The sequence below is a fragment of the Callithrix jacchus genome, chromosome 9 (genome assembly GCF_049354715.1).
Source record: "Callithrix jacchus isolate 240 chromosome 9, calJac240_pri, whole genome shotgun sequence".
NCBI lineage: Eukaryota > Metazoa > Chordata > Mammalia > Primates > Cebidae > Callithrix > Callithrix jacchus.
The window spans coordinates 49,872,554-49,884,796 of NC_133510.1; the positions used below are offsets into that span (position 1 = coordinate 49,872,554).

At 39.2% G+C, this 12,243-nt stretch overlaps 1 protein-coding gene across 7 annotated transcripts in view; it reads left to right on the forward strand.

Annotated features, from left to right (window-relative positions):
- Positions 1-12,243, forward strand: part of SLCO1A2 (solute carrier organic anion transporter family member 1A2) — a 103,079-nt gene that overhangs the window by 51,636 nt on the left and 39,200 nt on the right. For all 7 annotated transcript variants that reach the window (XR_013521766.1, XM_035256121.3, XM_078336093.1 and 4 more), the window contains one exon: positions 6,031-6,163. Coding sequence is in view for 5 of the 7 variants with exons in the window: in XM_035256121.3 (XP_035112012.1) it covers positions 6,031-6,163 (133 nt within the window). In the remaining 2 variants the exon portion in view is untranslated. The remainder of the gene's footprint in view (positions 1-6,030; positions 6,164-12,243) is intronic.

A 12,243-nucleotide genomic window follows, 5' to 3' on the forward strand; every position in this document is an offset into this window, starting at 1 on the left:
GTAAGTTGCTGAAGAAAATGGCAGTACCCTGTTGGTGTGTTTAGTGATGGGTGGTCAGATGGGCACCACAACCTCTGAAACTGAAGGAAGGTGGTAAGGCTATCAGGTGGAAAACTCAGATGCCTTCATGTTTGATTGCCTCAAATTTCTTGATAAAGCAAAAAATATTAACAATTTCTACCACTAGTGGGTGGTGATAGGTAGCTTGAGGAGAGTGATGAAGATCAGAAATAGTGTTGAGGGACAAAAGAGAGGTAATTTACAAATGCCAATTGACATATCACTTAGCTTACATTTCCCCAGTCAGTTTCACAGGCAGCATTTTCCATACTTTTGACAAAATCGTACTTCTCTTTTCCCATGCTTTCTCATAATAATTATTTTCTGACAGAGCAAGGCAGTTTAAAAGATGAACTCACTGTTACATGAAGAAGGAAAGTTCTTTCTTTTTTCTTTCAAAAAATAAATATGGATTTCAAACAATGGCCTCTGTAGACACTACCTTCAACATTGATGGCTTTAGTGATGAGATGTTAGAAACCTAGAGAGGTCAGTTTGGCTGATATAGTTATAGAGGTGGGGCACTTTCCTCTATATATAAAATAATGTACAAATTGACATATCTTCTACATATAAGGCAGACTAGAAAAAATATAGATGGAAAGAAAGGTTTTAAAAATATACACCACTGAGAAAATCATTAACTCCTTGAGGAAAAAAATTTTTGAACTTTTTATAATCTTGAGTCATTGCAGAGGTGTTCCTTATATACAGTGAGAGCAAGGTAGATATTATTTACTGAATTAAAAATTGTATGGTTTGCAAAAACCTTTCTCATATATTTGGTTTTTTCAGCTCTTTACTCCACACTCTTCGAGGATCTGTCCATCAGATGAGCATTCCCCCATTAGTTTCTTTATTCTAATGCTTCATCCTAAGACATGGGGTTACATTTTTCATTGCCATTTTTATTCCTCAAATCCAGACTCACTTAAGACCCAGTAGGTAGATCCAAGATGGCCGATTAGGAGCAGCTCAGGATTGCAGCTCCCAGTGAAAGTGCAGAGGGTGAGTGGACGCTGCATTTCCAGACGGATTTTTATTGCCACAGACCAGGAGATTCCCAGGCGGAGGAGCCCCACGGGTTGCTAGTGTGGCTGGTTTGGCAGGCGCGGCTGCTTTGCCAGCACCCTGGGATGGCAGTTCTCTGTACAAAATACATGGGTCCAGGCACCATTTTAGCTGGCAATTGGAGCTCCAGGAAGGCAGAGTCATCCATTCATCTGATTAAAAAGGGGACTGAAACAGGGAGCCAGGCCAGGAGATTCCTGGGCAAAAAAAATGCCATGAATCTCAGTGCTGCTGTTTCAGTTGGTGCCGTGGGTTGCCAAACAGGAAATCACACAGATTCCGGTGCCTTTTCAACAGGTGACTGGAACACCTGGGAGAGAGTCAACCGTTCAACTAAAAAAAAAAGGATCACCTGGCAGGGAGCCAGGTGATCAGGCTTGGCTGGTCCCACCCCCACAAAAAAACAGCAATTGGAAATGCTCTGGGTTGAGAGTTTCACAGCAAGCACAGCTGAACCCAGGAAGGTCCAGTTCTGTTGGGGAGGGCATCCGCCATTACCAAGGCACTCCACCACTATGGAGGTAGATTGCCATTGCTGTGGCAGCCTGCCATTACAGAGAGAGTTCATCATTACAGAGGTGGGCTGGCTTTGCTGAGGCAGTTCTAGCTACACCCATATAAACAGGACAGCAGGGAAATTCACACAGAAGCTGGGTGGAGCCCACAGCAGCTCCACAAAGCCTCTGCAGGCAGACAGTGACTAGGCTGCCTCCTCACTGGGCAGGGCAGCCCTGATAAAAAGGCAGCAACACAACAGAAACTCATAAATAAAGCCCTAACTACCCGGGGCAGAGCACGTGGGGGAAAAAAAGGGGATTTATGAGTTCTGCTGCAGCTGACTTAAATGTACCTGCCCAGCAGCTCTAAATGAACAGAAAAGATCAAAGCTCAGCACTTGAGCTCCTATAAAGGACAGACTGTCTCCTCAAGTAGCTACCTGACACATGTATATCCAAAGAGTCACCTCATAAAGGAGAGCTCAGAATGACATTTGGCAGGTATCCTTCTGGGACAAAGATAGCAGAAGAAGAAACTGGCAGCAACCCTTACTGTTCTGCAGCTGCTGCAGGTGATCCTCAGCCAAGCAGGGCCTGAAGTGTACCTCAGCAGTCCTACAGCAGAGGGGCCAGACTGTTAGAAGGAAAACTAAGAAACAGAAGGAAATAACTTCATCATCAACAAACTGGATATCCACTCAGAGACCCAATCTGAAAGTCAACAACTACAAAGATGACAGGTGGATAAATCCACAGAGATGGGAAGAAACCAGTGAAAAAAGGATGAAAGCACCCGAAACCAGAATGCCTCTCCTCCTACAAGGGATCACAACTCCTCACCAGCAAGGGAACAAGGCTGGATGGAGAAGGAGTGTGATGAATTGACAGAATCAGGCTTCAGAAGGTGGGTAATAAGAAACTTCTGTGAGTCAAAAGAAGATGTTCTAAACCAATGCAAAGAAACTAAGAACTTTGAAAAAAGATTTGTTAAAATGCTAATGAGAATAGACAACTTAGAAAGGAATATAAGTTAATTGATGGAGCTGAAAAACACAACACGAGAACTTCGAGAAGCATGCACAAGTTTCAACAGCTGAATTGACCAAGCAGAAGAAAGGATATCAGAGGTTGAAGATAAACTCAATAAAATAAAACGAGAAGGCAAGATTAGAGAAAAAGGGTGAAAAAGAATGAACAAATTCTCCAAGAAATATGGGACAATGTGAAAAGACCTAATTTACATTTGTTTTTTTTGTTTGTTTGTTTTTGTTTTTGTTTTGTTGAAATGAAGGAGAAAATGCTAAGGGCAGTGAGAGAGAAAGGTCGGGTTACCCACAAAGCAAAGCCCATCAAACTCACAGCAGATCTCTCAGCAGAAACCCTACAGGCCAAAAGAGAGTGGGGGCCAATATTCAACATCCTTAAAGAAAAGAACTTGCAACCCAGAATTTCATATCCAGCCAAACTAAACTTCATAAGTGAAGGAAAAATAAAATCCTTTGCAAACAAGCAAGTACTCAGAGATTTCATCACCACCAGGCCTGCTTTACAAGAGCTCCTGAAAGAAGCACTAAACATAGAAACGAACAACCAGTAGCAGCCACTCCAAAACATACCAAATGGTAAAGAGCATCAACATAATGAAGAAACTGCATCAACTAATGGGCAAAACAGTCAGCTGGCATCAAAATGACAGGATCAAATTCACATACAACAATATTAACCCTAAATGTAAATGAGCTAAATGCCCCAATCAAAAGACACAGACTGACAAATAGGATAAAGAAACCAAAACCCATCAGTGTGCTGTATCCAGGAAACCCATCTCACATTCAAGGATACACAAAGGCTCAAAATAAAGGGATGGAGGAAGATTTACCAAGCAAATGGAGAGCAAAAAAAAGCAGGAGTTGCAATTCTCGTCTCTGATAAAATAGACTTTAAAGCAACAAAGATCAAAAGAGACAATGAAGGACATTACATAATGGTAAAAGGATCAATGCAACAAGAAGAGCTAATGATCCTAAATACATACGCACCCAATACTGGAGCACCCAGATACATAAGGCAAGTTCTTAATGACTTACAAAGAGACTTAGACTCCCACACAATAGTGGGAGACTTTAACACCCCATTGTCAATATTAGACAGTTCAACGAGACAGAAAATTAACAAGGATATCCAGGACTTGAACTCAGACCTGGACCAAGCAAACCTAATAGACATTTACAGAACTCTCCACCCCAACTCCACAGAATATACATTCTTCTTAGTACCACAACACACCTACTCTAAAATTGACCACATAATTGGATGTAAATCACTCCTGAGCAAATGCAAAATAACAGAAATCATAACAAACAGTCTCTCAGACCACAGTGCATCAAAATGACAGGATCAAATTCACACATAACAATATTAGAACTCGGAATTCAGAAACTAACCCAGAACCACTCAGCTTCATGGAAACTGAACAACTGGCTCTTGAATATTGACCGGATAAACAATGAAATGAAGGCAGAAATAAAAATGTTCTTCAAAACCAACGAGAATGAAGACACAACATACCAGAATCTCTGGGACACATTTAAAGCAGTTTCTAGAGGAAAATATATAGCAATAAATGTCCACATGAGAAGCAAGGAGAGATCTAAAATTGACACCCTATCACCAAAATTGAAAGAGCTAGAGGAGCAAGATCAAAAAAACTCAAAACCTAGCAGAAGACAAGAAATAACTAAGATCAGAGCAGAACTGAAGGAGATAGAAACACGAAAATCCTTCAAATAATCAATAAATCCAGGAGCTGGTTTTTCAAAAAGATCAACAAAATAGACCACTAGCCAGATTAATAAAAAAGAAAGAGAGAAGAATCAAATAGATGCAATAAAAAATGATAAAGGGGAAATCACCACAGATTCCACAGAAACTCAAACAATGATCAGAGATTATTACAAACAACTCTAAGCACATAAACTAGTAAACCTGGAAGAAATGGACAAATTCCTGGACACTTGCCTCCTTCCAAGCCTAAACCAGGAAGAAGTTGAAACCCTGAACAGACCAATAACAAGATCTGAAGTTGAGGCAGCAATTAAGCGCCTACCACACAAAAAAAGCCCAGGTCCAGATGGGTTCACAGCCAAATTCTACCAGGCATACAAAGAGGAGCTGGTACCGTTCTTTCTGAAACTATTCCAAATAATCCAAAAAGGGGAATCCTTCCCAAATCATTTTATGAGAGCAACATCACCCTGATATCAAAACCTGGCAGAGACTCAGCAAGAAAAGAAAACTTCAGGCCAATATCCATGATGAACATAGATGCAAAAAATCTTCAATAAAATACTGGCAAACCGACTGCAACAGCACATCAAAAAGCTTATCCACCATGATCAAGTAGGATCCATCCCGGGGATGCAAGGGTGTTTCAACATACCCAAGTCTACAAACGTAATTCACCACATAAACAGAACCAAAGACAAAAACCACATCATTATCTCAATTGATGCAGAGAAGGCCTTTCACAAAATTCAACAGCCCTTTATGCTAAAAACCCTCAATAAACTAGGTATTGATGGAATGTATCTCAAAATAATAAAAGCTATTTACAACAAGCCAACAGCCAATATCAAACTGAATGGGCCAAAATTGGAAGCATTCCCTTTGAAATCAGGCACTAGACAAGGATGCCCTCTCTCACCACTCCTATTCAATATAGTATTAGAAGTTCTAGCCAGAGCAATCAGGCAAGAAAAAGAAATAAAGGGTATTCAAATAGGAAAGGAGGAAGTCAAAGTGTAAAAAAAAAAAATACCCAGTAGAAGTGGGGGACTACTAATTTTTACTTAACTGCATTGTCTGATCTAGGGAAAGAAGTAGAAAAAAAAATAGATCCCTGTCTTGATCAAAATGAAGGTATTTTTAAACAAGGAGCTACAAAACATGAAGTTCTCTAAATTTGACTGTTGCTTCTCTTTCTGGGCTTAGGAAACATGAGAGCGTTCTATGGAGCAGGCATTGAGAGAAAGGCCCGAGGTCACATGCAGGCTGACACCTTTTGCACCTCATTTCCAAGTCTAGACAGTCACAAATAGAGTCTTTTACATTTCCCAGAACCATTCTTTAGTTCCTTTCACTGGCTTCTCTTCTTTTCTTCTCTATAAATGTTGGTGTTCCACAGATATCTGTTTCTGCATCTGTCTACATTGTAAAAATAACATCCTTCTTGAGGGCAGAGATTGTGTTTTGTTCATTTATTATTAAATGCAATCCTAGCACAAATCCCATTATTTAAGATAGTTGTTACGCAGTAAATGCTAGAATGTAAATGGTTGGGTGAGGCTGTTAATTAAGACATTGTTCGTATTTTTTAAAACAATTATTCTCAATATTTTTCTAGGAAATCTTTTGTTGATTATATTTGTGAGTTATTTTGGAACCAAACTGCACAGACCTATAATGATTGGCACTGGATGTGTGGTTATGGGCCTAGGCTGTTTCTTAAAATCACTACCTCATTTCCTCATGAACCGGTAAGTATTCCAGTCTGATAATTTTGGGTGGTCAAATTTCACTCGCAGGAAATGAAGCTTGTACTTTCCTCTCCAGGAGAAATGCTTTCCAACAGCACAGAGCATTGTAACGAGAAGGGGAAAATGCACATTCTGTTTCCTCTGTCTGTTTTGTGCTCTTGGCTGCCTCACTTCCACTTACATAGTCAGTTTTGTCAATTTATGCAATGGGCATTTGGGACACTTTTCTCATGGAGTTGAGTCTGGTGAAAAGATTCTCAGGATCAGCCAAAACTTGGGATTATTCCCTTCTCAGGACCATGTAAGTACTTCTAATTATAATGAGATTCTGTTTAATTGTAGGTCACCAAGGGACGGACCAGTCTGAAGGTTGATTTTTCTTTTAATTTTTGCCAAAGTAACTATGTACAAAAGTCATAAAAATAGAAATTATACAAAAAGGCTTATATTAATAAAAAGTTCTCCCTTGTTGCTTATTACTGCTTTCCAGAGGCAAGCATGTACAACTTTTAGCTTTTTCTTCTATTTGTTTCCAATTTCTTTCTTTTTGATCTGTTTTTATTATTTGTTTATTTGTTTTGAGAATAAGTCTCGCTTTGTCACGGAGTGCAATGGTATGATCTCAGCTCACTGCAACCCACTTCCCGGGTTCAAGTGATTCTCCTGCCTCAGCCTCCTGAGTAGCTGGGACTACAGTCGCATCCACCACACCTGGCTAAGTTTTTGTATTTTTAGTAGAGACAGGGTTTCATCATGTTAGCCAGGAGGGTCTTGATCTTCTGACCTCATGATACACCTGCCTCAGCCTCTGTTTTGATTTTTGTTGAGGCAGAGTCTCACTCACTCTGTCTTCCAGGCTGGAGTGCAGTGGTGCCATCTCCTGGCTCACTGCAACCTCCTGAGTTGAAGCAATTCTCCTGCCTCAGCCTCCTGAGTAGCCGGGATTATAGGTGTGTCACCAAGCCCAGTTAATTTTTGTATTTTTAGTAAAGATGGGGTTTCCCCAAGTTGGCCAGACTGGTCTGGAATTCCTGAGTTCAAGCAATCCACCCACCTCAGCCTCCCAAAGTGCTGGGATTACAGGTGTGAGCCACAGTGCCTGCCTTGCCTTTGTATTTCTGAGTAAATGCTAATCCATTAGTTTTGAATCCTGGTGTACCCTGCTTTATTGCATCTCACTTTGTTGCATTTTGCAGATATTGCATTTTTCACAAATTGAAGTTTTATGGCAACCCTCTGTTGAATATTAGACTCATTCAATGACAATCATTTTTCAACAGCATATGCTCACTTTGTGTCTGGGTTACAGTTAATAATTCTTGCAATATTTTAAGCTTTGGCATTATTATTGTATCTGCCATGATAATCTGTGATTAGTGATCATTGTTATTACTAATGCAATTGCTTTGGCATGCCACTAACTTATGCCCATTTAAGATGATTATTTATTTATTTATTTATTTATTTTTTTAGAGACAGGGTATCACCCAAGTTGGAGTGCAGTGGTGTGATCTCACTCACTGTAGCTTCGACCTCCACAGGCTCAGACGATCCTCTCACCTCAGTCTCCCAAGTGGCTGAAACTACAGGCACTTGCCATCATACCTGGCTAATTTTCGTATTTTTTTTTTGTAAAGACAGGGTTTTGGCATGTTGCCCTGGATCATCTCAAACTCCTAGGTTCAAGCAATCCTCCTGCCTCAGACTCTCAAAATGTTGAGATTGCAGGCGTGAGCCACCGTGGTGGTCTTAAGATGGTGAACATAATCAATAAATGTTGCATGCATTCTGGCTGCCCCACTGACCAGCCATTGCCCCATTTCTCGCCCTCTCCTTGGGCCCTCTTATTTCTTTAGATACAAAAATGTTGAAATTCGGCCAATTCTTATAATAGTCCTGTCTTGGCCTCCAGGTTTTCAAGTGAAAGAAAGAGTTGTACATCTGTCACTTTAAATCTAAAGCTAGAAATGATTAAGCTCGGGAGGAGGACAAGTTGATGAAATCCAAGATAGGCCCAAAAGCTAAGCCACTTGCACCAAACAGCCAAGCTGTGAAGACAAAGAAAAAGTTTTTAAAGAAAATTAAAAGTACTATTTCAAGAAAGACACAGATGATTAGAAAGTGAAACAGTCTTATTGCCGAGATGGGGAAAGGTTGAGTAGTCTGAATAGAAGATTAAGCCAGCCACAACATTCCCTTAAGCCAGAAGAGCAAGGCTCTCTCTTCTATTCTATGAAAGTTAAGAGAGATTAGGAAGCCACAGAAGGAAAATTTTTAAGTCAACAGAGTTAGGTTCATGAGGTTTAAGGAAAGAAGCTGTCTTCATAACATAAAAGTGGAAGGTGAAGCAAAGCTACAGCAAGTTTTCCAGACGATCTAGCTAGGATAATTGTTGAGGGCGGCTACGCTAAATAATAGATTTTCAATATGGACGAAACAGCCTTCATTTTTTTTTTTTTTTTTTTGAGATGGAGTCTCACTCTGTTGCTCAGGCTGGAGTACAGTAGCATGATCTCAGCTCACTGCAACTTTTGCCTCCTGGTTTCAAGTGATTCTGCTACCTCAGGCTCCCAAGCAGCTACAGGCGCCTGCCACTATACCCAGGTAATTTTTGTATTTTTAATAAAGACGGGATTGCACCATGTTGGTCAGGCTGGTATCAAACTCCTGACCTCAGGTGATCCGCCTGCCTCGGCCTCCCAAAGTGGCAACAACTTTCTTTTGAAAGAAGATGCCACCTAGGACTTTCAGATATAGGAAGGAGAAGTCTTTTCAGAATATAAAGCTAATTGACAATACAGCTAAGTTACCCAAGAGCTTTGATGGAGACGTACATGGAGATGAATGTTATTTTCATGCCTGCTAAAACAATATCCATTCTGCGGCCCATGAATCAGGAGTAATTTTGACCTTCAAGTCTTAGGATTTAAAACACACACTTTGTAAGAATATTGCTGCCATAAATAGTGATTCCTCTGATGGAGCTAAGTCACATAAATTGAAAACCTTCTCAAAATAATTTATTATTCTATGTTCCACTAGGAACACGAGAGGAGGGCAAAACCTTAACATTAACAGGAGTTTTGAAAAGTTGGCTCAAACCCTCTTGGATCACCCTGAGGGGTTCAATACTTTAGTGGAGGAAGTCACAGACTTTAGTGGAAGAAGTCACTGCAGATGTGCTGGAAACAGCAAGAGAACTAGAATTTAAGATGGAACCTGAAGATATAACTTAATTGCTCCAATCTCATGATAAAAACTGAATAAATGAAGATTTTCTGTTTATGGACAAGCAAATAATGTGGTTTTCTGTGATGGAATCTACTACTGATGAAGATACTGTGAACACTGTTGAAATGACAGCTAATGATTTAGAACATGACACAAAGTTAGGTGATAAAGCGGCAGTAGGGCTTGTAAGGATTGACTCCAGTTTTGGAAGAAGTTCTACTGTGGGTAAAACGCTATCAAACAGCGTTGTGTGCTACAGAAAAAAGCTGTTGTTAAAGGGAGAGTCAATTGACACAGGAAACTTTATCATTGTCTTATTTTAAGAAATTGCCACATCGCCCACAACCTTCAGCAGCCACTACACTTATCAGCCAGCAGATATCACCATGGAGGCTAAAGCCTCTACCAGCAGAAAGGTTATGACTTGCTGAAGGCTCAGATGATTGTTAGCATCTTTTAGCAATAAAGCCTTTTAATGTGTGTACATTTTCTTTTAGACATAATGCTATTGCACACTTAATAGGCTACAATATAGTGCAAACATAACTTTTATATGCATTAGAAAACTAAAAAATTCATGTGACTTTATTGTGATATTCACTTTATTGTGGCAGTCTGGAACCAAACGTGCAATGTCTCTGAGGTGTGCCTATATACTAGTGTTATGCTACGTTTATATAATTATGTAAATTTGTTTACCACTGAATGTGAGCTTGTTATTCTTTTCTTTTATAACTTTTCATTTTTCCTAGATTTTAATAATTACCTAATTATTTGTATTGCTCACTAATTCATCACCAGATTCTCCCCTGGCAGGGCAAATGTCCTCTCAATATTCTTATCCATATCACAGTGTATGACTTTTGCCTTGGAGATCCTCACACATCACTTTCAATTCTCCATCTGCAATCCGAACTTGGAATTCTCTAGGCCTGCTACATTGCTGTTTCCTTGGAATTTGCCCTCATTATTATCCTTGAGAATTTGCTTTTTACCTGTTTCATATATTCAGTTATTCATTATCTGGATGGCATGTCTCCTGCTTTCCTCTTCCCTCTTCACTTGTTTTTGTGAAGAAAATAATCTAACAGCTTTCCAAGAAAGTGTATAGGGGAAATATAAAATGTAAGACTTTGTACCTCTGAAACTATTTCTATTTTACTCCCACATTGACTGTTACTTTGTCTGGGATAAAATTCTAGATTGAAAATATTTTCCCTAGGGATTTTGAAGATGTTTTCTTAATGTTTTCTGGCTCTATCTAACATTTGTATTAAGTGTTATTATTCAGAATCCTATACCATTCTAATCTCTGTGATCAGTCTTCTTTCAGTGAAAACTATTGAAATTTTCTTTTAAGCTTTAAGTCCAATATTTATAATAATTGTATAAATCTACCTCCTCCATCGTGCCAGGAGCCTTCAATCTGGACATTTGGAAGAGTTAGTTTTATTATTGTTTTTGCTTATATTGCCCCTATACCTTCTCTCATACAACTGTTTTCTCTTTCTAGACCTTCTATTACTTGAATATTGGATGGCCCTTGTTAACCTTAAGTTTTTCTCATCTTTTATCCCTAGTTTTTTGTTCTCTTTTCTCCTTGTTACTTTCTGGGGGATTTAACTTTATCTTCCATGCCTTTGAATGGCTTTCTAGCTTATGCCACATTTTTAATTTTCAAGGGCTCTTGTTCTTTGAATGCCTCTTTTTAAGGAACATCTTATTATTCTTTCAAGAATACATTGTCTCTTCCATCTAAATTCTGTTCATCTTTCTTTTTGGTCTCTGGTTCCTCTAAGTGCACTTTTTAAAAAAATTTGTTTGTAGCTGACTTTATTGTTACAGACTTCTCTCATATAACTGGTGGTCCTTTGTTATCTATTTACACTTAACAGGGAGGAATAACAATAACAAGAAGCTAACTAGAAGTTCTGTATACATGTGTAGGACTTGGTTAATGGAGGACTTCTTTCTTGAGTCATTGCATAGGGACTGGCTATTTTACAGATGGCTCAGAATTGCACATAACCTGTTTTCCTAGGCAGGGATTCTTCAGTCTATTCCTTGGGAAGTAGAAGCTTAGCTACCAGCCAAATGCGAGTGGGAATCTCACTGTTTAATATGTAGATTTTTTTAAAAATCTAATGCTTCCAATTTTTTTGTATTGCTTTTCTATGCTCAGTGTCCTCTCCAGACTCTGGAGTCATGGACATTTTCAGCTGGAGTGGCGGGATGTCTCTGGGAGTTTAATGTTTCTTAAACACACTTTAAATCAAAATGTTTGCACTCTCCTGTGTTTTGGACCATACTCACTTTTGAATTTATAAGTATCTTGACTGAACGTTCCCGGGCTTTGTGGCATTGCTTCCTTGCAGGCACTTACATACTTCTCATATCTTCTGTTTCGGTGACCACTCAGTCACCTGCTTTTCCATTTTCAAAATCTTGTTGAGCTTGCTTTTATTGTCAAATTCTCCATTCTTTCTATCCTTATGGAATTATGCCTTTTCCTATTCTGTTTGAAAATCTATTTACTGTCATTTTCTGGTGCTTTGGGAATGAATGGACTTTGAGTTTTTGGATTTTTAGTGGCTAAATTAACAAAACATATTTTGTTCTCCACTGGCAGGGCAAATGCCCTCTCATCAGAGTTTCTAAGCAAAGAGACTTTCCTTTCCTTTTATTTCTTATCTTATCCAAAATAATGTCAAGTAATATTCAGCTACTACTTACATTTCTTTTTACCACCTGCCAAAGGTGTTATTTCCCTGAGGTTGTCATGTCTCATGGGATTATGAGTATGGAGACAGAAGCCTTTGTCTGTAGTTCACAGCCAAACTCTTTGGGCA